This window comes from Varanus komodoensis, unplaced genomic scaffold (assembly GCF_004798865.1).
Source record: "Varanus komodoensis strain SLA01 unplaced genomic scaffold, ASM479886v1 scaffold3, whole genome shotgun sequence".
Lineage (NCBI taxonomy): Eukaryota > Metazoa > Chordata > Lepidosauria > Squamata > Varanidae > Varanus > Varanus komodoensis.
Window position 1 is genome coordinate 53,167,562 of NW_025335761.1, and position 26,168 is coordinate 53,193,729.

At 40.6% G+C, this 26,168-nt stretch overlaps 1 protein-coding gene across 3 annotated transcripts in view; it reads left to right on the plus strand.

The window, feature by feature from the left end:
* Positions 1-26,168, plus strand: part of RCOR1 (REST corepressor 1) — a 167,609-nt gene that overhangs the window by 112,773 nt on the left and 28,668 nt on the right. For all 3 annotated transcript variants that reach the window (XM_044437196.1, XM_044437197.1, XM_044437198.1), the window contains exons 6-7: positions 1,578-1,696; positions 10,162-10,240. In XM_044437196.1, the coding sequence (XP_044293131.1) occupies positions 1,578-1,696; positions 10,162-10,240 (198 nt within the window). The remainder of the gene's footprint in view (positions 1-1,577; positions 1,697-10,161; positions 10,241-26,168) is intronic.

Below are 26,168 nucleotides of genomic sequence, written 5' to 3' on the forward strand. Positions count from 1 at the left end.
GAGCCACAGGTGTGTGTGATCCTCTGTCACACACAGCTTCACGTGTAGTCTGCTACTTTGCACTAACTACAGTTTGCCATCATGTCCAACTTGACAAACTGAGGTTAACACTTGCCCTCTGTACTGGAACTGAGAACTCACAATTTTGATGATATGGACGTTGACCAATTGTGGTTACTGTTAAATTGCAAAATGAAAGCAAAGGCTTTCTTGAAAAAGCATCTTGATATTATGGAATATTATTAATGTTAAAGTGAAAGAGAAGGTGTGCAAGTAGGGAGGAGGAAGCACAGAGGTCTTCCAAACGTCATTCAGAAGATGATCTGAATTGAGTTGCTAAGTAAACAATTCCGTGATTAGCTGTGCATTTGTTTCATATTTAGTAGTCTTGACTACAAAATCTGTGCACTTCTCAGCCAGCAAGACAATCTTTTAGTGTGTACAGTCAAACCCACACTTGATTTTGTAGGGCTCAGTTCTCAATGTGAACTGTACTGATTGCAATGAATAGCCAAAAGTGAACAGAATGTTTCAAGGACATAAGTAAGGTTTCTATGTTGTAAGGGTTTTTAGGAAAGACTGGCTTTTTCTCATCTTACGTACCAGTTCCTTCCAAAATGTAGGGTGGTGATGACTACAGCATCCTTTCAAGTCAGATCAGTCCACTTACAAAGCAATGTGAATGAACATGGTACTTCTCAGAGCAAACCTTTGTGAATGTGTTAATAGGGGCATTATCTCATTGATCAATAAGGAGCAAAATGAGAGTCTTCCCTCCTAAAGAAGTATACAAAATTGGCACATTGTTTTCCTAGTTATTAATAGTAAAGCAAGAAAATTGAGAGATAATTGCAAATTGCCTTTTCTAAAGCTTGACCTGTCTAGCAACAAAAGTAAAATGACTAAATGGTATAATTAATATTTCAGTGAGAATACAGCATGGGTGACATAGGTAGTATTTGTGAGAGGTGATAAAACAGAGAGACTTGAAAAATAAGATGTGGAAGTCTCTGATGAAATCCAAGTGATACAGTATAGAAGCAAACATTTGAAATCTTACCAAGGAGTTCAGAAATGTTGCCATTTAATTTCTACTTTTTGTTTTGGGGCTCTAAGTCAATAGTGTTCCATCTTTATTCCAAATATGCATTTTTAAACCATGCATTTGTATGGTGATAGTGCTGTTGCTGAGATACGCCTTAGGTCACAGAGTGACCCACACTGAGAATCCTGACCCAGTAGCTGAAGACCAATGATGTAAGTCACTAGCTGTTGGCATGAAAGTAGCTCCATTTCTTGAAATGTACCCAATGTGCCAGTCTCTGATGTGGAGCTTCAAGGCATTTGTGGACTAGTGCTTTGCACTTGCCAATTCATACATAAAATGACAGTTTGCTCCCAAGTGATCCCCAAATGCGTTCTTATTCTGGATCATTCCCTGAGCACTAAGATATACTGCTTTTTGTGATTGTCAACTTCTGCAATGGTGGCTCTTTTCCTTGACATATGTCACTGTCTGATTTGAATTTGACAAAAGCAATATAGGGTGTTTCACTGGTCTTAATAATCTTCCTCAGCTGCCTGACAAATCAATAGCGAGCTTGGTGAAGTTCTACTACTCATGGAAAAAGACGAGAACCAAAACAAGTGTCATGGATCGTCATGCTCGGAAGCAGAAAAGAGAAAGGGAGGAAAGGTAAGCTGGCAAGTAGGATTACAAGATGGAGGCTCAGGAAGAAAGAGTTTTTAACTTTGATATTCTGCACTTTTGCTTTGTGAAAAATCATGCAGATAATTCTACAATATTTGAACAAAATACATTTTAAATTGCAGTTTTGTGCTAGACAAATATAATATGCAAATGTTCAGCGTGGATATTGTGCAAATTGCATCAAACAAGCTAATAAACACAGTTGCAGCTCCTTATAAATTAATGGTTTTTGAGGTATATTTGAGGAACTGGACTTTACTCCACGAAAACCTATATGACAAAAAATCTGTTATGTCTTTGAGGTGACATGGTTGTCTTTTGTTGCTACAGAATAATGCAAATATCTCCCTGGAGATCACAAACTAAGTTCATTTGCTTTTCCAGTCAGTTATAAGATAAGGGTTACAATCTATTGATATTCAAAAAGGAAGCTATCTTGCTGCTTATTGTGTTTGTTCTCTATGAGAAGATTTTGAGTTCACAGCCAAATCAACAAGTTCATAGAGTTTAGGGTTAGTAATGGCTACCTTCCTATTGTCCATATGCTAGAGGGAAGGTGCTGTAGCATTCATGTCCTGCTTATGGGTTTCCCACAGGCAGTGCTTGCCAACTGTGTGAACAGGATGCTAGATTAAATGGAGCTTAGTCTGATCTAGTGTGGCTGTTCTTATGTTCCTATTCTGTAGCTTTGCTCTTTTCTGGTGGAGGGGAGAAGGTTATTGTACAATAGCGCAATATTTTACTGTAATATTGTGCAATACTGGTCACAAGGCAAACGTATATTTGCCTTTCTGTTGAAGGTTCCACTGTTTATGCAGCAATCATGCAAGAAACGTACTACATGTGAAGTCTGGTTTGCATCCATCGATGTTGCTGAAGAGCGTAGGGGTGGGTCACCTCCTCTCCTCCCCATTGGCCAAGTGCAGTAACTTTCACATGCCTTGGCCATTGCAGTCTCCAAGGCAACTGAGGGAGTGGGTGATCCCCCCCTTTTATCCAGGCCCCCAGAAGGGGAGGGAGGGTGGCCCCCCACCCACTCTGTAATGCTGGGCAAAGGAAGTTTCTAATCTAAGCCTTGCGCTCTGTGGCAAGCCCATGTGTGTGAATGCACCAGTGACCACTTGAAGAACGATGGTTACAGATAAGCAACCTGCTTTTTTCCATTTCATCTGAATTTAGACATCAGAATTACCAGCTTTGGAAGAACCCAGGATCTAAAACCAACTGCACAGCATAGTTTAAAATTCTGGCTTGTTCCAAAGGTGATAACCATAATTACACCATTCATGCAAAACCGGGAGCTTATTGTTAATTTGAGGCTTCCTCATGTTATTGAACTGTGCCTCAAATGAAGGAGAGATGGGACTATTTTTCAAAGGCTTGCTTGCATCTCATCAGATTAAAGCAAGATATGATCATAGCCTTTTTTAAAGGCCCTTTGCTTTATAGGAGCAGGCAAAAGTTTGCTTCTATTTCTGCTTTTTAAGATGATAGATGAGATTGTTTGAATGCAGACTGTACCTATTGTCAGGATTAAACTTCTGCTGGGGGAAATTAAAGGCTCACATCCAACAAATTAAATTTGGGGTGGGGGGAGGATTGTTGAATAGGGATCTTTCACTTACTTCTGTGTTGCTCATTCTGTGGTCATACGTCCAGAACATTTGAAACATAAACCACCCTGTCCTGCCTGGCTCACTGTGCTTCTTCTTCTTCTTCCTGCTTATTCCATGAGACCAGCACAGCCAGATGATCTTAATCTGATTTACAAGAGATTTCCCCCCCACAAGTTTGGGCCCTGAGAAAGCTCTCTAAAGATGTGCCTCAGTCTAGGTCTTGCATTAATTCAGTGCTCTTGCAATGCAGGGATATTGGTTCAAAATCGTCTAAGAGCCTGTTGCTATGGAGATGGTGATTCCACTAGCACAGTTGGGAAAGGGGCCAAGCTGGCACATGCATGTTTTGTGTTCATAAACTGCAGATTTAGGTTGGGCTTGGTTTGGTAATTACAAGCCATCCTGAACAAGCTTGCAAAGGCAGGGCATAAATATTTAAAAGAAATCATTGAGATAAGCTTGTGAGCCAAAACTGTTTCTGGTTTGATCTCTAAATAGCAAGTAGGATTGCATGGTTGCAGCATCTGGGACTGTATAGCTTAAGAGAAGACTGGATGAAGAGAGACATAAGTTTGAAAAATATATGTATGTGAGGAGGAAGGAGACAGGGAAACATTTTTCTCTCTGTCTTAGAATCTGGGGTTATCCCATGAAGTTGATTAGTGGAAGATTCAGGACATATAAGAGGAAGCACTTCCTCATGCAGCCCAGGGTTCAGCTATGGAATTCACTTCCAGAAGAGGTAGTGATAGCCACCAATTTGGATGGCTTAATAAGAGATGAGACAAGTTCATGCACAATGCAGCTATATGCTGTTCCCAGTATGCTTATGTATACCAGGTGCTATGGAACTTGGGGTGGTGGTGTTGCACTCAAGTCCAACTTAAAAGCTTCTCACAGGCATTTGGCTGGCTGCTTTGTGACCAGAATTGTGGGCAGTATGGTTCCTGATTTGATCCAGCGTGGTTCTGGTGTTCTTTGCTTGTTCTCCTCTGTTCAAAAAATAGTTTTGGCAATCAAGCCTATTTAGTTTTAGGATTTTTGCCTTTAAGAGTTACAGCCTGTTGTTCATGGATGCAGCCACTGAAAAGGAAGACTTGTTCAGCCCCGGCAACTGCAGCACCTTTTCTAAGACTAATGAAAGTTTTCCCCAGTAATTTGATTGGTTCTTGATTCAGTCAGCTCAGATAATCTTCAAGCAGCCTTTCTCCACCAGACATGTTAGACTGCATTTCCCATCATCCTATGTTTTGCCTCACATTGGAAGCTGCCTGCTATACCATTGATCCATGTTGTCTAATATTCTTTGACACTGCTTTACAGGGCATCAGGCAGGAGTTTCCTTGCCTCACTTAGAGATGCTGACGATTGAACCTGGGGCCTTCTGCTGGGAAAGCAGGTGATTCACCAAGCTATGGTGGAGAGCACTCTATTAGGAAAGGCTGCCTTAAAGCTATCACTATCAAACTGAGGGGAGACCTTGACATATTTTCTAGCATGACTCTTCTAATAATTGGGCCATATTTTATTTTCATGATACATTTTTTGAATGGAGTGCTTCTCTTCCGTGCTGCTCTGGAGCTCATGGAAATTTAAGCTGAGGAATATTTCCCCCCTCAATACATACATACATTCATTTGGAAACATCTGAATTCCTTGCCCTATCCCAAACAGGTATATTGGGGAATAGATACCTGTATAGCCATTCTTTACTTTCAGACATTATTGCTGTTATAAAAAAGAGAATTTTAAGATCCCAACAATGTAAAAGCTATTTTTTTCTTGTTATTCTAAATTTTTCTTGTCATTCAAGATTTCAAGTCATAATAGTCTAAAAGGGGAGTGTTCTTCTAACAACCAGCATGCCAACCAGAACTCCACTCTGAAAGGCTGTTCAGTTGATATGTACATAGGCCTGATAAACTTCTAGAACACCTTTTCCCAGCCTAGTCTCTTCTAGCTGTTTTGGACCGACTCCCATCAACCTCAACCAATATGGTCAAGGGCCAGAAATTCTGGGAATTGTTATCCAAATTGTCTGGAGAAGCCAGGATGGGGAAGGTTGGCTTAGATACTATCACATTTCAAATCAGTTACTTCATTCCAAAATCAGATCATATTTATGCAGTTTCTGTGTAGAGATTATCTTACAGCTTATATTATCTGCTATCCCATAAATTAGGGTTCATCATTGTAATTTCAAAAAAAATCCCATAAAATGAAAACATACACACAAACACACACAAAAGACTTAGACATAAAACCTTCAGCCTAGATATAATTAATGTTGAATTACGCCTTTGAGAAAACCAAACTTGTACTCATAATTTACTAATTAAAGCTAAGTATATAAATTCTTCTAGACATCTGTATATCAAACCTTTTGATACTTAGACAGCATACAATATTTCTTGCTCTTCCTTGACAAGTGAAAACTTTTAAGTATATTTGACCTTTTAATAATAATTCACTCTTCTTTGTTATTCAATAACACTTTGACCCAAATGATAGTGCTTTATCTTTGGCTACCATCCACATAATCACACCATGTAGATTTTGATATCAGTTACCCAAAATATAGTGTGAACTTGTGTGTGATTGTGCATCTTCTCTTTATTACTATTACTGCTTTTACTTTGTATTTCCACATTCTTAATTATGCATTATTAAGCATTTTTATTTACTCTTGACTTGGCATTTCATAAAAAGCAGTTTGTCAGCAGCCTTCTTGGCCACTAAAAGCAAACCTGAAATTAACTATTTTTTTCAAATCCTTGATAAATATTTGCTGATTGCATTATAAACAGCTATTCAGTAAGTATATAAGCTGCCCTTCTATCTAAAAGTTCTCAGGGTTGCTTACTTCAGTGAAACGGAATAATAATATACCGTGAAAGTAGAAAGAAAAAATGGTGGATGCAATTAGTACCAAAGATTTTATTAGCCAGTGGTCTGGGAGAAGAAAGCTTTCTTCACTTGGTTTTGTTTTGTTTTTTTAAAGTGAACTAGACATCAGGTAGGTCTCTCTGGGGAGGGAGTTCCACAAACAGTGCTGAACCTGAGAATGTTCCTGCTTCCTGGGTATCACTCACCTCACCTCACCTCACCTCACCTCACCTCACCTCACCTCACCTCACCTCACCTCTGACTTGAGGGGCACATAAAGGAGAGGATCCTTGATGATGATTTCAGAGCAAGGGTAGGCTGATGTGGAGTTAAACATTACTTTAGTCCCTCCTCTCCCCGAATCTAACATGTGGCTCACACAGGAGTATTTGAAGAAGTAGTGATGGCTTGTCTTTGAATTTTGAGTGGACTGGATCAACTGGATTTGAAGCAATACTTCAAATTAGTCACAGACTCTATCACCAAGCTCTACGACTGGCTATCTCCACTGTTGCTAATGCTTACCTTAGGAAATGGAAGTCGCCACAGAGATGACAAAGGGTTGATTTGAATTGCACCCCTTCGTTCATCTGAACTAGGCCCCTTGTGAATTGGGTCAAGGTAAATTTATCCATCACTAGACATAACCTACGAAGCAGCAGTCATGCGTGAAAGGCATACCTCATGCATTATGGTTCTCCGCTTTGTAACTACCCCTTATGATGCATGTAATGAAGAATGTGCCCTCATAGCACCATAGGTGTCTCAGCATGCTAGATAACCTTCCCAATAGTTCATAACCCTTGCTTGAAACTTTTTCATGTTTTAATGTGTTTTTCTGTTAGGGATGTAAAACAAAGCAAACAAAAACTCTTGCTGGCTTCTACAGCTGCTCAGAAAGGATATTAAAGTGATAAATACAATTTGAGTTTATTTCATAAAAGAGTTCAGTCAGTTATTTCAAGTAATATAGGTAGGGTTTTGCCATTCAGACAAAAGCCCTTTTGCTATAAAATGTCAGGCTATAGGACTGCTTATGAATGATAATCACATATATGCACGCTGCATTTGTACAGGGAGTGGAATACACACCATGCATGTCTAGATACAGGTCACGTGCTGCGTTGTACAAGGAAATCTTTCTTTGCCCATGGAGAAAGAAGCATGTCAAATGAAGCCTTTAGTACAGAGCCATGCTTTGTATAATTGCCTGTTTGCAAATTAGTGCATTACTTAAGATTGCCTTAACCAATGCCCTTTTAACAGTTGCTCCATGAGTAATCAAAATTCTTTTCACCTTGTTTTTTTTTTTTTTAAACCTATAGTAGGAAAGTCATAATAATAAAAGTTCTGCAGTAAACAGGTGCACACTCTTGACTCTGCTGGAAGAATTCGAAATGAGATTAGAAGAAAATAGTTTATGTCATTGGGCTTCCTCAGTATCTTTTTAATTTCATGGGTTGTTGGAAAGGTGAGCCAGTTTCATGGGATCTGAAGACGATGCATATATTAAAAGCAGAGCTTCTATATTCCTTATTCTGATGTGTGCTTCCTTACATGGCATCAGGTGTTTCTGCAGCATCCAGTATAGTATTGCTGAGTCAGAGGGTAATATAACATCACAGTCCAATGTTTGGTTGACATTGTTAAAGGATAGCAACTTGGATTAGTATGCTGGGCTAGATCAGTGGCCCCGCTTGTTCAGAATTTGGTGTACCACATAGTGTACAATGTGACATTTCTGGAAAGTTAATGAGAATGGCCAATCATCTACTTCAGATGATTGAGAGTATAAAGGTAAAGGTTTCCCCTTGACGTTACGTCCAGTCATGCCTGACTCTAGGGGGCGGTGCTCATCTCCGTTTCCTAGCCGAGGGAGCCAGCGTTTGTCCGCAGACAGTCTCCATGGTCATGTGGCCGGCAAGACTAAACACGGAGGTGCATGGAACGCTGTTATCCTCCCACCGAAGTGGTACCTTTTCATCTACTTGCATTTGTATGCTTTCGAGCTGCAAGGTTGGCAGGAGCTGGGACAGAGCAATGGGAACTCACCCCGTTGTGCGGATTCGAACCGGCGACCTTTCGATCAACCAACCCAGCAGCACAGTGGTTTAAAGCACTGCGCCACCTGAGAGTATATTGGTAGATTATTTCTGGAAAGCAAAACTGTAGCTCTGGAGAAGAGCCCTGCACCAGTGTCTCTCCTCTTCCTTGTGTGCTCTTCCCGACAGTCTTTTCTAAATTGAAAGCCTGCAGGCACTGCTTGTTCATTGTAGTATAATTGATGTGAAGTACCCAATAGTTGAAGCACCACAAATGATAGATATTATTTCATATTAATAATCGCTTTGTTCATTTGTTTATCTTAATATTTTGATACCATTGCATTCCCATAGGCTCTTTCAAAATACTGGCTAGTGGCAATGAGTTCCAGAGGTTACATAAACAAGCATGATTATGCAAGTTGTTTTCTCCTTAAAGTAGGCTTAAAAACGGATTGAGTAACCTTTTGAGGATCAGAAGTTGCATTGCTGCACTGGGCCCTGCAAAACTGTTTGGGGATCAGTGAGTGAGGCAGGGATGGGTAGGGCGAGGATATGTCCGCAGATTCACACTCAACCATTCACACTCAGATAGATTCTCTGCCTCACCCGCACACAGATAAACACAACTTCATCTGGATCTGTCTGGTGTTACATTCCTCACAGATCTGCAGTCCCAGTGCTGGTAAGATAGGCATTTCCCCGCTGTAGTTAGCAATTAAGATTGTTTCCAGGGGCAGCAGTTCCCCTTCTGCTACCTTTCAAAATCACTGCTTTCCTCCTGCTAATAGCAGGGCCTGGTGGGAGGAGGCTTCCTGGAACATCTGAAGGACCAAGCTGGAACCTCAGGCAAGCTGGATTTTGTCTCTGGGCCTGAGACACTGTACCTCTGACATAGAATGTTTGCTTATAATGGTGGTATGCTGGGCTAGTATAAAATTGGCATAGCAAATTTATAAAACAGTAATCTATTTTGTATAGGGTAAAATTTGTTTGAAGAGTATAATTAACCAACGGGATAATAACATCCAAACAGCCCCCCCCCCCCCGCCAGTTCCAGGTTCTTGTTTGAAGTGTGTTGTTCATTGTTTTTTTTCAAAGGACAGAATGTATTTTTGCACAGCCAGGAATTAAAAACAGACCCAACTCTTGTCCAGTGCTTGGCAGATATGATCTCTCACTTACCTTTTCTTCCTTTAATAGAAAGAAAGACCATATGGTGTTAATAAGCTGGGAAATGAAAGTCATTTGAATTACAATCCTATCCTTACTTACCTGGGACTAAGTTCCATTGAATTCAGCCGCATTTACTTTTGAGTAGACATGCATGGGCTTGCACAGTTAAGTTTGTTGCTCCTTGATTTGGACTGATAGAACTTTAAAAAAGCAGGGCGTTGGGACTATTTAGATTTCTTTCAAAAATGTGTGAGTAGTTTATGAAGCAATAATATAAAAACACTGTATAATAACAAAAAGTAATAACAGTTAAAAAGCAGCATTTCCTTTTAAGAGTTGGAAAATATAAGAAACACAGAACCATAGGATTTTCAGCAAAGTAGCTTTTGTTATAGTTTTCCTAAGACATAATGGATTGGAAATCCTCTTTGAAAGGTTGCATCTCATTTGGTACCCCATGGTCACTTTGATAGTTGGCTTCGTATTTATGCTTGCATTTTGTGAATCTATGGTATTGAATTAGATGTCAGTGCCATTCACTCAGATCGAATTGCTTTGGAGGTTCTTTATGAGAATCTTGTATTCTTTATTTTGTTGTATTAGAATCTGTAACAATGCAAATATCTTTAATAAGCTGTGCCTATGTATAGTTTTTATGGCTCCAACACTGTAGTTGTTCCAGTTGGTGTACATACAATAATAATGTGGCATTGCCTTCTTTATTTCTTAGTGAGGATGAAATGGAAGAAGCAAATGGAACTAACCCTATTGATATTGAAGTTGAACAAAACAAGGAGACCAAAAAAGAGGTATTTTCCCTAATGATACTTTGATACATTAAGAATTTTAAAAATCTGAAATTTTTAACTGGGTTTTATTCTTTCTGTAGCTATTTTATGAGGATTAAATTTGTAATTATTTTAGGGTGCCATCTTATGCCTGGAAACAGCCCTATATCTCCCAGAATGGCTTTCTGAGAATGGTGGGAATTGTGGGACATTTTTGGGTCTAGACATTCACAGGATTCTACCTTTAATATATTTTGTGCTATTTGATAAACATAGTTCAAGACACTTTTTCCCAATCTGGTAATCTTTAGATGTATTGGATGTGAAACACCCATCTTCCCCTCAAAGCTTCTGTTAAAAGGATAATTGCTCTTCCAGCTAACTTATCAGAAGAGTACCAGGTCGGAGAAGGTTGCTTAAAGCTATTCTAGAAGTTTATATACGAGTATCTAGTCTCAGCTCCTTTAGTCACCACTACATATTAAAGTTACTTTCACTTAGACTTAGTAGGAATCCCATTTTAGGAGCCTGCAGATGATTAAGGGGCAGTTCTTCCATTTTTATGCAGAATAGGTTGAGGCCGTCCTACCACCCTACTTCTCCACACTGCAATACCATTTGCTTCTAGTCTGTCACTATGTTTGTTTGTGAACCGATTTGATCGTGAACTGAGGCATTCATGAACCAAGGTACCACTGTATGTAGAAGCTTCACCTAGTTCAGAATTTAGCATTTGGTCTTTTTTAGGGTTTCATATAGAGAAAGTTCTTCTTTCCTATCACCTGCTGCCTTATCTTTTTAACTGGAGATGCCAGGGGCTGAATGTTTGCCTACAAAGTATGTGTTCTACCAGAGTGCTGTGGTCCCTTGCACAGCTGCATTGGTTGCTAATTTACCTTCAAGCCCAATTCAAAGTACATCAAACATAGAAACATAGAAGCAGAGAGAGTCAGAAGGCGTCTCCCAGGCCATGTGGTCTGAGCCCCAGCTCCAGCCGGCTGTCCCATGTGCATGTCCAGCCTAGCCTTGAACACTCTCACCAATGGGGCTTCAAGCACCTCCCATGGAAGCCCATCCCATCCCCTCGGGGTCCTAACTGTCATGAAGTACTTCCTGGCATCCAAATTGAACCTTGGTTCCCTGAGCTTTGCTCCATTGGAGTGCACCTTCCACTTTCCGCAGGGGAAAACTGGTCTCTACCCATGTGGCACCCCCTGTAAAGGACCTCTTAAGAACTGCCTGCTTCCATATAAACTTGCCTTCACAGTTAGTTTGACACGCAAGGTTCTGCTGATCACCCAATTTCTGTACTGTCTGAAGTGCAGCGGGTGGGAGAGCATTGTAAGTCCTTTTGAACTGCAGCTCTTAAGTTGTGGAACATCCTTCCCAAAGAGTCAAATTCCCACTATTGGCTTTTCAGTGTGCAGCCCAAAGCTTTGAGAAAGCCTTTAGGCTGATTTAGAGTGACTCAGTGAATCTATTTCTGGCTCCTATGGTGTTTTGTGTTGGTTGTATGAATTTAAATCATGCTTCTTTATAAATCATCCCAAGCATTTATATTTAGGTGGAAAATAATAATTCATGGTAAGTAATGAGGAATATGGATTATAGTACATACTAGAGTGACACTGTTAAAATTTTGTACTTGGCTCAAGGCAAGTGCAGAAGAAAGGTTGAACTTAAATTTTAAAGACGCTGTTATCTCATGATGGTTTGATCAGCATGATTAAACAAGACTTCTGCTGAGGACAAGAAACCTGAGCCTGACTGTACATGTGGACAATGGCAACTCTGCATCCAGTACAACTTTCTTTGAATACTCAGGGTTTTTGGTAGTATATTGGAGGGTCACATGAACACATGTGGCCCTCTCTTGAGTTATTGCAGCACGACATGGATCTAGCAAATTGAATACAATCCATCAACAGTGTAATGTGACCATCTAGTCACTTGACAACTCCCATATTTTTCCCCCAGATGAGCAGATAGCAAAAACTATTTCATGGGTTATTTTCTGGGCATCCCTTTTATGACTGGCAGGATATGTTTGTAACTAAGCTGTCTTTTCAGCAAATGTGCAGGATTATAAATTTTAAGAAGCTTTTAGAGCTTCTGGACCTCTTGTCAAACTGTTGGAAGTACTGCATTAGATATACTGTACTTATAACATTTATTAATCTTTTTGTGTAATAAAACAACCAGGATTATGTAGAGTAGGAAAACTGTGCTAAATCAACAAAGCATTACTGGGTGAGTAATGGAGATGGACATTCAGACCCCATCATTCTTGAACTGGATTAACCTTGAATTTTGAGTATATGAAAATAGTTTAATAGTTAACCAAAAATTAGTCTTATGTACAGAAAGTCTTTGGAGAAGTCAGTGTGAGAGGAGTTCAGAGATTTTTTAAAAAGATTTCATTTCCTTGTTTCTAAATGGTAACTAGAGCCATGCTGCCACCCACACACACTTGTTGCCTATAATAATGTTTGTTGCAGTCAATAAAACATCATTCTGCATTGGGTATCCTGATGGCACAAGTGATAAGCTCATCAACTTCAAGTGAAGCAGAGCAAGATGCAAAATCGAATCATGACACTTTCTGTGTTGTAGCAAACAGCATTTACAAGCTCTGAAACATCCATGTTGTGTATGCAATCGCCATCTGATTAGCACTAAAGGCTTCTGTCAGCAACATGTGCAAGAAGGTGATGGATATAAATAATCTTCTGGGAGACAATAGCTAAATTCTATGAATTTATACTATAAAGTATAAATTCTATATTATAGATACCAGTAATTTTAAGTGTGGAAAACTAATCAATCATCTGAAGTAAGGGGAAAATAGACATAGGTGTCTTATTTTAAGTGTCATTTTAAGAAAGGATTTGTATTTTTAAATTGCATACTGCTTTCCCACAAAATGTGTCCAAAGCAGCTTATAGCACAGCAGCAATACAAAAGTTAGAATGCATAGCAGTATATCAGCTGCAATCATGTATCTATAATAAACAATCCAAACCCTTGCTTTTCCTGTGTAACTAAAACATTTTAAATTCATTGCAAAATAGACAGTGCCAACCATTAAATGACAATATCAATGGTAATCTCTCCCATGCCCACACTTTCTCAGTTTGGTGCCGTTATTAAGAGAAATAAGGAGAGGTGGGATGCTTTGGGGATTCTTGTTACAGTGTTGATTGTCTTTCAGCAACTCCTCATGAGGTTTTCAAGCTTGTTACAAAGGCTAGAGAGTTTTTGTATATCAGAATTGCAACAGGCAATGCAATACTACCCTATACTCTTTAAAGTTCTGGTCACCACACTTGCAAAAAAGATATTGTAGAGTTGGTGAAAGTGCAGGAAAGGACAGCTGAAATGATTAAGGGGCTGCAGAAACTTCAGGAAATATTACAAGATCAGGATTTGCTTAGCTTAGAAAAAATGAGTAAAGGTGGATATGATAGAGTTGTATAGATTTATGCATGGTGAACTACTGGATGGAGAGACTTTTTGGAGAAGCACTGGAGGGAGAAGCACTCAGAATCCTAGAACCTGGGGTCATTCCATGTAGTGGATTGGCAGGAGATTCAGGACAGATAAAGGAAGTACTTTTTTATGAAGTGCACGGATAAGCTATGGGATTCACTTCCACAAGATGTAGCAACGGCCACCATTTTGGATGGCTTTAAAAGGAGATTGGATAAGTTCATAGATGATAAAGTTACCAACAGTTACTAGTCCTGATTTACTTGATGCTGCCTCTAGTAACAGAGACAGTATGCCTGTGTATGCCAGTTGCTGAATGCATGGGCTTGAGTGTTTGGCTACACTCATGTCCTGCTTGTGGATTCCCCGGGGCAGCTGGTTGGCCACCATCTGAAAAGAATTCTGGACTCAATGGATCCTTGGTCTGACCAAGGATGGAATTCTTATGTTGTGTAAAATTAGAGATACGAGTGTGCCAGTGGAAAGATTGCCTTCAGTCTTAACATAGGTTTGAGAGACCAGCATGATTGCTTGAATGCCATGAAAACCAAATTGTTGGAGTGATTTTAGGGTTGCATTTGAACTATTTTTCTTGGATCATGAGTGAAATTGCTGCAGGTTTCACATGAAGCTTACCTTGGGAGAAGGTTGCAACTTCTATTTTATTCCCTGGACTGTTTGTCTCTCAGCATCAAGAACAATGTGGATTTTTAGAAATACTGTGATTTTATTATAGTGTGATAGAATAAATAAGAGGGCCAGTGACAGGGAGAACTCCAGTCATGTGAATTCTCAGTTAAGATCAGCAATCTTCAGGTGTATATAGCAAGTCTCACTGTATTAAAAACAGATTCATTTTTTGTGCCAACTGATTTGAGCAGTAAAGAAGCAACTATTTGGATGGTTTTGGGTGGTGGTAGAAGGAGGAGGGGGCTGTAAGACCTTTTCTCTCCCCAGCAAGCCCAGCCCAGATCATCAATTCAACACTATGAATAGCAGCAGTCCACACAAACTCAGAGGCAGGGCTGACCAGGGAGATGAAGGAACTGCCCACCTGCTGTTGGTGTGAAGGGGCAGCAAAGGTCCTGCTTACCTGATGGAGGCCAAGACCTGGCAGGTTGAATCAGGTTTGGGCAACCTCTCTTCTCTCTGTCTGGTAAATATGGCACTTCTTGCATCCTGCTTCTGAGTAAATCAGCTGAGAGGCATGGTAAAAGTCCCATAGAATCATGTTGACTGTTAAAACTATTTAATTTTTTTAAAGTGAAAACTTAATCAAAAACAAATATTCCAGCCACTTAGTCCTCTCCCCCCCCCTTTAGTTTCATTGTGAATTTCATTGAAAATTAAAAGAAACAAAAATTAAAAACAAAAAAACTCAGTACATTTATTTCCAAATCATAGCATAAATCCAATGGTATCTATTATATGTAATCTTCAACAAAGGCAGACCTAGTATTTGTTTATATGCATTAGAGATTGGCATGTGTATTTCATCTGATCAAATATTTAAAGTATCCTTATGCTTTCTTTGCATTGTAGGAGATGAACTTTTATTTTCCCAATGTTGTAGTATCAGGCTTTAGCTGCTAAAATAACATTGACCAGGTTTTAATGTCTGAAAAGAAGGTAGATCATTTATAAGTACATGTACATCAGAAAATGATCCATGTTCTAATTCAAAGTTTCTTCATATTATACCTTCCACCCAATCATATATTTAATCAAAAATATATATGATTAAAAGACATTTTGGTGGTATTATACCAACAGCAGTTGGTCAACTTAGACAAACCATTATTAATGAGCTGTTGCAGAATCCACTAAATTTGAAATAGAAATTTTGTTGAATAAGACACAGACTCTAAAGCAGTATTCAATTTCTCCAGTAAACTTGCTGTGTCATGTTTATTCACTGATAATAGATATTTATAAACATTGCTCATGGGTCAATGGAACTGATCGAATTCAATAGGGATTCCCAATGACTGAGGAGACTTTGAGGTTGAACCTGCTGCAAGGCCAAACCTAGATTCTGGCAAATGCTGCAATTGTTAAGTATTGTTATTCAGCCCCTACAGGCAAATCATATTTGGCACTCAAATCAGACAATGTCAAAACTCATTATCTTCCTGCACTAATGGATTCAAAGTAAAAATCAACTTGTCCATCCAAGTCGTTAACTGATTTTTGTATTTGGATATTGTCGTAAGGTCAACTTATGTGAATATGAATCAAAGATTAATTAATGCAATACTATCTTTTTTTAAGTGATAGGAGCCTAATGCCATCCACTTGACCAGAGGGTTCAGGCAAAAGGGTTCCTAAAGTGACAGTGGTGGACAATATAATCTAAGCAGAAAAGCTGAAAACTTAGTACAGATCAGCAAATAGGCCCAATGATATGAGTTCTCGAAAGCCAAGCAAATCTACCTTCCTTAATAGAAAATGGCACCATTTTCAAAAATATTTGTAAAGGAGAGGAACCCTGGCAAAACATGTGGAACACAGAGTTATGCTTTTGAAAATATTTGTCTGGGATATGTAACATGTAAACCAACCCAGGACAAAATTTTCATCTTCAGTATATTAAGGTTACCTCACAAACTTAATTTTAAAGAGTTTCTATTAACTGCGATATCCTGTTAATTTGCTTAATTAGCATAATAATTCATTCTATACTTCTAGGAATGAGTATTCTGAGGTACTATCAACTCACTAAATATACTGTGAGAATTCTATTTCTTTAAGAAGCAAAATTTGGCATCAATTTGGACTTAGACCATTTAAAGTAATATCCAGAAACTCCCAGGAATCAGTTGCATCAAGGCAGAAATGGATACCTGTATTTGTGAAATAAACAATGACAAGTCATTCACATAAAGGATGATTTTGAATTCTAAACATATATGAATCAAGCCATGAACACTGATGTTTTAACAAATTCCAGGGATTCCAAAACATAAGAAAAATAATAATTGTGAATGTGGGCATTCCTATCTAGTTCCTCTATTAAGTGGTGGGGGGAAACACTGAGAAGAACCCACTGGTTATACATCTGGCTCTTGGGGTTGAATTGAAATGTTAAATCCTTCTCAAAAGTTCAGCAGAAAAAGCAGAATGAAACTGTTGCAGCTATAAATGTCCAGCAAATTTTGTCTAAGGCCTTTTTGGCATCCAAAGAAATAATAGTAGCCTAGTCTGTTCTGTAGGAATTTAATTAAGTCAACTGTTAATCTGCGATTATCAGCCCCCTGTTGATGTTTAATTAATCTCACTTTTTCTGGTTGATCAAGTGTTGTAAGAACATGTTGCAATCTATTGGCCAAATCTATTGGTCAAAAGCAGAAGAATGGAAGACCAGATAAGAGTTGGATGGACTCCATACAGAAGCCACAGCTTTGAATTTAGAACAGCTAAGCAGAGCTGTCATGGATAGGATATTCTGGAAGACTTTCATTTACAAGGTCAACACATGTCAGAGGTGATTTGATGGCATATGACAAAAACATTGACTAAATTTCTGACAGTATTTTAATATCAACATCAGTTAATAATGTGGGTCAATAGTTAGCACATAGAATTTGATCCTTGCAGGGTTTGGGAATCACTGTAATATAGGCACTATTCCTAACTGCCATCATCATAATTTCCACCACTCTTATAGGAGCCGAAAGAAACTGCTGTTGTGAGGAATCTATACTTGGAAGATTAATCTGGGAAAAATGCTTGAATCTCTTCTGTAATATTTTGCTGCCCCCACTGTATATATCTAAATAAAACCTGGGAAATTTATAAATTTATTTCTGCAGGAGAGATGTTTATTTTGCCATTTTCAACCTTCATCTGAGTGATTACATTTTTGTGTTTTTGCTGTTTTAAGACATTTTGCCAAAATCTTTCTGGAAAGCTCCTCATTGTCTCATTCAGCCTGTTGTAAACTGGTTAAAGTGAATTCCTTCTGTTGTGAAATAATAATATTCAGCTTTAATGCACTGCTACTCTTGATAGAGTAGTGTAAATGGGAACATTGCAAATTAGGTTATAAATGGTTTCAACTCCTCATCTAATGATGCCTCTTGCAATAAAAAAAAAATACTTGATTTGACCCCAGATAAAAGCTTTGCTGGCCTCCCACTCAATGGCATGTGAATCCACAATGTTCTTAGTATTTGTGTCTCAGAAAAAAATCTGATTTTAAATACTTCATCATTAAATAGTAAAGTACCAAAGATCATGGGCTGAGACAAAATCAAACATTGAAATTTCAAACAGATTGAGGCTAAATTATCAACACTTCAATTTTATTTTGGTATATAGACCAAAAGTTGTATAATCAAAAGCAATTCTGATGGACTGGTGAAATAAATATATAATAAGCTCACCTGATTGCTGAATTCTCCATGCATACATCAAAATAAATTCAGATATATAGGAATGGACCATAAGTTTCATCCCTATTTGGTGCTTGGAAACTGGCATATTTTGGTCCACTGAAGAATCAAAGATCTCATTTAAAGTCCTACTTCCCCTACAATCAAGTCATCAGTCAATTTCAATCAATCTGCTAAAACAATTACAAGACATAGTTTGAGAATTATCATTTGGCTCACTGACATATAGAAACAGAGCGAGTCAGAAGGGGCCTCCCAGGCCATCTGGTCTGACCTCTGGCACCAGCCAGTTCTGCTCACGACATGCCACCGCTCACAACATGATCTATGACATATAGATCATAACATAACTTTTTCACTGCATTTCCCAACTATCAACTGAACTATTAAGATCAGTTGTCACCTGTTCAAGTAGAAAAGTGCTATTTGCAGATTAAAACGATGACCCCCTTGAAATGTATTTATTTATCTGTTATGTAAACCTTTCCACCCAATCTTTCTTGTAGAAGAACAAAGGGGAAAATTGCAAAGAAATATTTAGAAATGTTGACTTAAATAGATTAATAATGGTTACCTCTTGAAATGGCAATACAGGAAGAATAGGAAACCATTAGAGTTTTAGATAAAAAGCCTTTGCTTGTTGTGGTTTCTGTGACTCACAAATATAGGTTATGCACTTGTGCAAAATAGACCTTTGTTTCCTGCTCCTGCATTAGCAAGTGCCTAGTCTAGCCTATGGAATCTTCACAGGAAGAGACCAGACTAGACAAGACCAGAGATCCAGCTGTAGGATCTATCAGGCAAAGCATCTAAGTCAAACATGGGCATTCAGAACTTGGCCTAGGCATTCAGGAACCTGCCCAAGGCAAAACCCACTGTCCTTGTTGCATGGTATCAGGCCACATACAGAGTCAGTCCTAAGAAAGGCAGAATCCTTCTGCTTGGAAATTAAAGCATTCTGATGTTTCCAGTGTTACATGTAATTAAAGAACTCTGAGTGAAACCATCAACTCCTTCACCCACTTCCAGGAAAACAGAGAATATACAACCCTATTGTTCTTTGTTTGAATTTTAGAGTCAAACCTTCTACCCAGGTTTTATATACTCTCAAATGGAACTTTTCCCTGAATTTCTTCAATACAGCAAGATGCTAAATCCTGGAGTCTACTGAGCATCTTGGATGTTTGTTCATTTTTCTTTTTCTGTTCCTCCTCCTCCTCTTAAATAAAGGCCTATCCCTCTCCTTTATCCAAGTTTACCTAGCAACCATACCAGCTAATCAAAACAGTACTTTCTCTCTTCTTTGTCAAATGGTTCTTCAAAGGCCTTCCAACTTCTTCCCACAGGTCTCTGGGTAGAGAGACCCTAGAGTCCCTCTGTAGTATTAATGCAATAAACTGCCCAATTATTTGAATCTATGGTGATGACCAATATCAGACCCCTCACAATGAAAGTAGTTTTCCTCATTGCTCTCACCTCAGCACGACAGGTAAGAAAGCAATGTGTGTTACGACATAATCAGCCATTCCTCACCTTTCGTAGGTACAATGCTACATTACATTCTAGTGATTTCTGTATTCCTAAGATTGTTTCACAATTTCATTTGTCTCAGGATATAGTGTTGCCAACCATCCTTGCCCAACCAGCTTCCCCACTGGAGAGTCAGTTCTGCTTGTTTGATGTCAGAAGGGTTCTACATTGACAGAACATCCTCTTTAAACACAAAAGAGAAAAACACCCTTTATTCACCTGTCACTTGGCAGGCTGTGGCAACTTGAGGCAGTATGCCCATGCACACGACTTGCTGGGACATCGGGAAAACACTGTTGCATTCATATCCTGCTTATATGTTTGCCATGTGCAAATAGTTGACCACTACATAGACAGAAATCTGGACTAGATAGACCCTTGCTATGATTGAGCATGGCTCGTCTTACATTCTTATGATCCAAGGAAGGTCAGCTGGTGTCCTAAACCCTAATTGGTAGTTTTCTGTTTAGCCTGTCAGCAGGCATGACCACCAGTCCCATTGCAAGTACAGGTCACTCTACTTAGAACCATAGGATCATCTCCCACTGTTACTTCCACACCTCTGCAATGGAGCAGTTTGGGCCCATGTGATGAATCACAGAGAGCATGAATAAGAAGAATAGGTTGCTTACTCTGTGTTCTTCAAGTCATCATCTGTGAACTTGCACAACTCCTCCTCCTCCATGCTTCAGTGCCTCTCCTTTCCTCTGTGGGAGCAGACACAGAAGTGAGAGTTGGATGGGAACTACACACAAGGAGGAAAGGGAGGGCAGGGAGAAGGGGAAAAATAAGGCACACTTTCAGCAGAGCTGCTGCATCTCCTCTCATCTTCCAAGGGAGAGCCAGTCCAGATGGATCAGACTATTCCCATTACCTGTGCTGCTTCTTAATACCTCATGATATGTTCAAGTTTTGGTTGGGCAGACTTCCCTCCATTCTGCTGTGAAACAGTGAGCATCATTGCGGTTTTGCATAATGATACATGAATTGCCCATATCATGATTCATAGCTTGTTCTTTAGTTTATGAATCTGACAGTAGGTTATTTTGCTTCCTCACAATGGTGTCATGCATCACATAATAGCCTTCTTTGATTACCATTTATTTCATACATTTATACCCTGTCCTATCGCTTCAAGCACTCAGGACAGCTTACACAATATAAAAGTACAATAAATATAAAACTACTATATAAAACATTAATTATTAAAACAATATAAAACACATCACTAAAGAAAATATGACTGTGAAAAAGGGGAAAAATAAAATTCTAAAATGTCTAAAAACATTAATTGTTAAAATAATGATTGAATAAAAAGTTCTTTTACCTGGTGGCGGAAAGAAAACAACATAGGTGCCAGGTGGACCTCTCTGGGGAGCAGATTCCATAGTCTGGGTGCCACTGCGGAAAAGGCCCTCCGGGTAGACACCCTCTGTATTTCCTTCAGAGAGGGTTCCTGGAACAAGGACTCCCTGCCGATCTTGAGGGGCATGAGGCCTTAAAGGGGAGGAGATTTCAGGTAGTCCAGACCTAAGCAGTTTAGGGCTTTATAGGTTAATAGCAGCACCTTGAATTGGGCCCAGACTTCAGTTGGAAGCCGGTGTAGCTGATAAAGGACCGGCATTATGTGAGAATAACAACCAGTTCACGTCAGCAACCTGGCGGCTCTGTTTTGTACCAATTGAAGTATCTGGACTGTTTTCAAGGGCAGCCCCACATAGAACATGTTACAATAATCCAACCAGGAAGTTACCAAGGGATGAATCTCCGTTGCTAGGCAGTGCTTGTCCAGGTAAGGACATAGCTATGAACCAGCCGAAGCTGGAGGAAAGCGCTCCTCGCCACTGCTGCCACCTGGGTTTCCAGGGACAGCTCTGGGTCAAGGAGCACTCCCAAGCTGCGGACCCTGTCCTTTAGAGGGAGTGCTACCCTGTTCAGGACAGGACCAAAATCACTTACCTGAAAATCCGAACTGCCCACCGACAAGGCCTCCATCTTATCTGGATTAAGCTTCAGTTTATTGGCCCTCATCCAGCCCATTACCTCGGCCAGGCACCAGTTCAGGACAGCCACTGCCTCACCTGGATTAGATATAAATGAGAGGTAGAGCTGTGTGTCATCAGCATACTGATGACACCAGGGCCCAAACCTCCAGATGACATCTCCCAGCAGTTTCATGTAGATGTTAAAAAGCATGGAGGACAAAATAGAGCCCTGTGGTACTCCATGGCACAACTGCCATGGCACAGAGCTATAGTCCCCCAGCACCACCTTCTGGAATAGACCAGCTAGATAGAAGTGGAACCACTGCCAAGCAGAGCCCCCAACTCCCAACCCAGCCAGCCTATTCAGAAGGATACCATGGACTATGGTATCGACAGCTGCTGAGAGGTCCAGGAGAACCAACAGGGATGCACTCCCCCATCCCTCTCCCTGCACAGGTCATTGTACAGGGCAACCAAGGCAGATTCAGTACCATAACCAGGTCTGAAGCCGGACAGAAATGGGTCCAGATAATCCATTTCATTCAAGAGTGCCTGGAGTTGTCCACCTGCTCCAACACCTTGCCCAAAAATGGGATGTTGACCACTGGTCTACAATTGGCGGCCACCTCTGGGTCCAGGGACACAGTCTTCGGGATGGGCTTGATCACTGTCTCCTTTAAACGGGCAGGGACCCAATCCTGCTTCAGTGAGGCATTGATGACCTCCTAGACCCAGGGACCAATCCCATTACTGGATTTTGTAAGTAGCCAAGAAGGGCAAAGGTCAAGTAAGCAGGTGGTTGGGCGTACCATCCCAAGCATCTTGTCTACTTCCTCCGGCTGCAATAACTGAAACTTTTCCAACAATGATGGACCAGACAGTGCTCTGGACACCTCCCATTATGGAATCATATCAATTGTGGAGTCCAGCTCATGGTGAATCTGAGCGATTTTCTCCTTGAAGTACTGGGCAAAGTCATAACGGGCAGTTGAAGGTAGCACCAAGTCTTTGTTTTGGCCTGCATGTGTTAGGCCACGCACCATTCAGAAAAGTTCCGCTGGATGGCACTGTGCGGAGGCAGTGGAGACGGAGAAGTATTGCTTCTTCGCCGCCCTCACCACCACAGCATAGGCTCGATAATGAGCATGTAGGTGTGTTCGGTCAGATTCGTCATGTGATCTTCTCCACCTGCGCTCTAATCGGCCCCCTGTCTGCTTCATCACCTGCAACTTGGTGTATACCATGGTGCCAAGCAGGCTCTGCTAGCCGGGAGAGGACACGTAGGAGCGATTGTATCAATTGCCCTAATCATTCCCCCATTCCACAAATCGACCAGGACATCAACAGGAGCTTTATTCACTGGAAAATCCCCCAGAGCCCTCAGGAATCCATCCGGATTCATAAGACTCCGGAGGCAGACCATCTTAATAAGGTCCGCACCCTTCTGGAGGGAGAGATCAGCCCCGAGTTCAAACCTCACAAGGAAGTGATCTGACCATGACAGAGGAGTTAAGGTCAAATTCTTCACTTCCAGACCACCCTCTTCCTGCCCCGTTGAGAAAACCAGGTCCTGAGTGTGACCTCTTTCATGGATTGGGCCAGTGATATGTTGAGACAGCCCCATGGCTGCCATGGAAGCCATGAAGTCCTGAGCTGCCCCAGACAGAACTTTCGAGCTTCAGCGTGGAAATTTAAGTCCCCCAGGACCAGCATCCTAGCGGTCCTCAAAACCGGATCCAAGGAGATCTCCATCAGTTCAGGCAGGGAATCTGATGTGCAAGAGGGTGTGCGATACACCAGAGGAATCCCTAATCTGTCTCAATCACCCAACACCAGGTACAAACACTCTAGGCTCGGTCTCCCATCCAGGTCTCTGTTATACATGCCAGGTCAGCCCCCTCATCCACAATTAAATCATGGATGAGGGATGTTTTATTATGGACTGACCTGGCATTCAATAACAGCACCATCAGGCCCAGGGGGCAGTGGATATCGCTCCCAGAAACCTTCCAGCTGGGGAAACAACCAGAAGAGGGGACAGATATTAAACATTGCTCCTTCCTTCTTTGTTTATAAGATAGACCCCCCCTTTTTGTCATGAAAGAGGCATTGAATAAGAGTAGATAGAATCCATAATGACTGATTGGTATAGAAATGTACTGGCAGTTGGAGGCCAAATTAAATTGCCAAACTTTCTGGTTCCTGCTATCAACCGGTTCCTGGTATCAACATTTTGTAGAAGCTGGGATTTCCTAATGATCTTTGAGGGTTAGGGATAGGGTTAGTCTTAGTCTTGATTCCAGGTTATCACTGTCTGGATAGAGGTATATTTGAGCCACCAGCAGAAGCTGGAAGAAAGCACTCCATGCCACTCTGGCCACCAAAACTTTCGGAGACAAAAATGGTTCCTCCAAGCTATGAACCTTATAGGGACAGTGCATCCCCATCCATAACAGGCTGAATACCTTCCATCCATGCTCTGTGTGGGTGCAGTAGATTTCACAGTTACGTACCATGCTAGAAATTTCATTCTGTAAGGGTTATGTGGGTAGCAAATTCTGTAACCATGCAGGATTCCATAACTGTTTGAGTAATTACTGAGATGGCATGGAAGTATTCACATGTTGACAACTATGCCACTGGAGGTATCTTATGAATCACAGAGCCGGTGTGGCACAGGGATTGGTATCAGACCAGGTATGAGAAGGTCAGAATTCTTTCTCCAGGGTGAAACTTGCTTGAGTGACGTTGGCCAGTTGCCGTGTCTCAATCTACCCTACTTCAGGGTTGTTGTGAGGGTAAAATGGAGAGGAGGTGGTGGATCATGTACACTGCCTTGTGCTTCCCAGAGGAAAGGCAGGATATAAGTATAATGTAATAAATGAATAAGCAGTCCTTTGTTTTTGATGGTGAATTCTGGAAGTGAATGTGTTTCCTGCACCCTTGTGTTCCTTTTTGACAGAATCCCTTCATAAATTTTGCAGTTATGTTCAATACTTAAGTGACAGATGGATGTATTTATCTAATACACCTAATGAAGTACTGCTGGAGGAAGCATCTACTTTGGGAGTTTACTGTGACATTGAGTGGTAATTAAACACAAATTTAATACAGTTTAAATTCAGTTAAATTGCCTGCCTGCCTGATTCTCAGTTCAGGAAGCTTAGATACGTACTGTATTTTCATGGTGATGAGCACTTCCTTGGTCCTCAAAGTGCCAGCAAATCCCCCACCCACCACAGCGGAAGCAAGCATTAACTCTTTTCTTCCCATTTCCTCACAAGATTAGTGCTTGCAAGATAATCCAGATCTTTCAAATGGAGTAAAGATGCAAGTGGTTACCACTCAGTGTGGTGACTTAGATTCCATAGCTCCAGGTGATACAAGCAAATTGGAGCATGTCAATGTTAGTTGCTGATCTGCCCCAGTTAGGCATACATGTGGGGCAAGAAAGCATTTTAAGCAGAAAAGTGGCCCAACTGAGTGTGACCAAAGAGTCCCACTTAGTGCAGATCTGTACCATCTGTTCCTAGGTTTGTTTGTCCTTGAGGTGCAGTGAGAAAATCCAGGAGTTATCACAGACTTTGCATGCAAGGAGCCCTGGGTAGAATCTCTGGTATGTCCAGATAAACCTGCAAAAGGCTCCCTGGCAGCAACCCAGTAGAACTTCACCAGAGTGAAGTTCAAATCAAATAAGCACTTCCTACTGAAAAGAAACTGTACCCTACAGTAGGGTTGGCAGCCTGTGGCTTACAGCTTCAGCACAGCTAATGTTGAAGTGATAGGCCAACAGATCTGGAGTATAAGAATGGGAAGTTTTTCTTCATACTGCACATCTGGTGGTATTTCAGCCCCTCCCACGTTGTTTCATTTTCATGTTTCTGTACTGCCCAGTACTGAAAGCTCTCTGGATGAAAGTCCCGAAAAAGCACAATATTGTATATAGTAGGAAAAAACCATTTACATGCAAGCATATAAACAGAAAACTCACTTTTAACAGTTTTAACACTCAACGGTAAGAAATCCAGCAGACAACTTATATTCTACCAGATGCCTGAGAGTAAAGAAAGGTCTCAGTGCTGAAAAGGTAGTGATGTTGGCTCCAGGTGGGCCTTGTTTTTCTATAATTAAGAGCCCCCACCAAAATGGCCCTCTCCCTTGTTACCACCTTCTGAGCCTCCCTCAGGAGGAGGATCTTGGATTCTGAGTATCACGTGGGGTAGATTCAGAAGAAACTGTTCAGCCACTCCAGAAAGACTGGACTAGATGGACCTTCGGTCCAATCGAGCAAAGCTTTTAGGTAGATCCTTCAGAGTGCAGAATTTGTGTGTGTTGGGATACAAACATATACAGGGGTTTTGTGTTTTAAGTTTGTAACATATGCCACTCTCCTTCAGCTTCCCAACCAGGTGCCCTTCAGCATGCTGGGAGTTGTTGTCTAATACATCTGAAGGCCACCAGGTTAGAGAAAGCTGCTCTGTTGTTTATTTGCATCATTTTCAGGCCTTACCAGGGCTACTGCCTGGATGTTTTAGGATAAGTATACGCTTA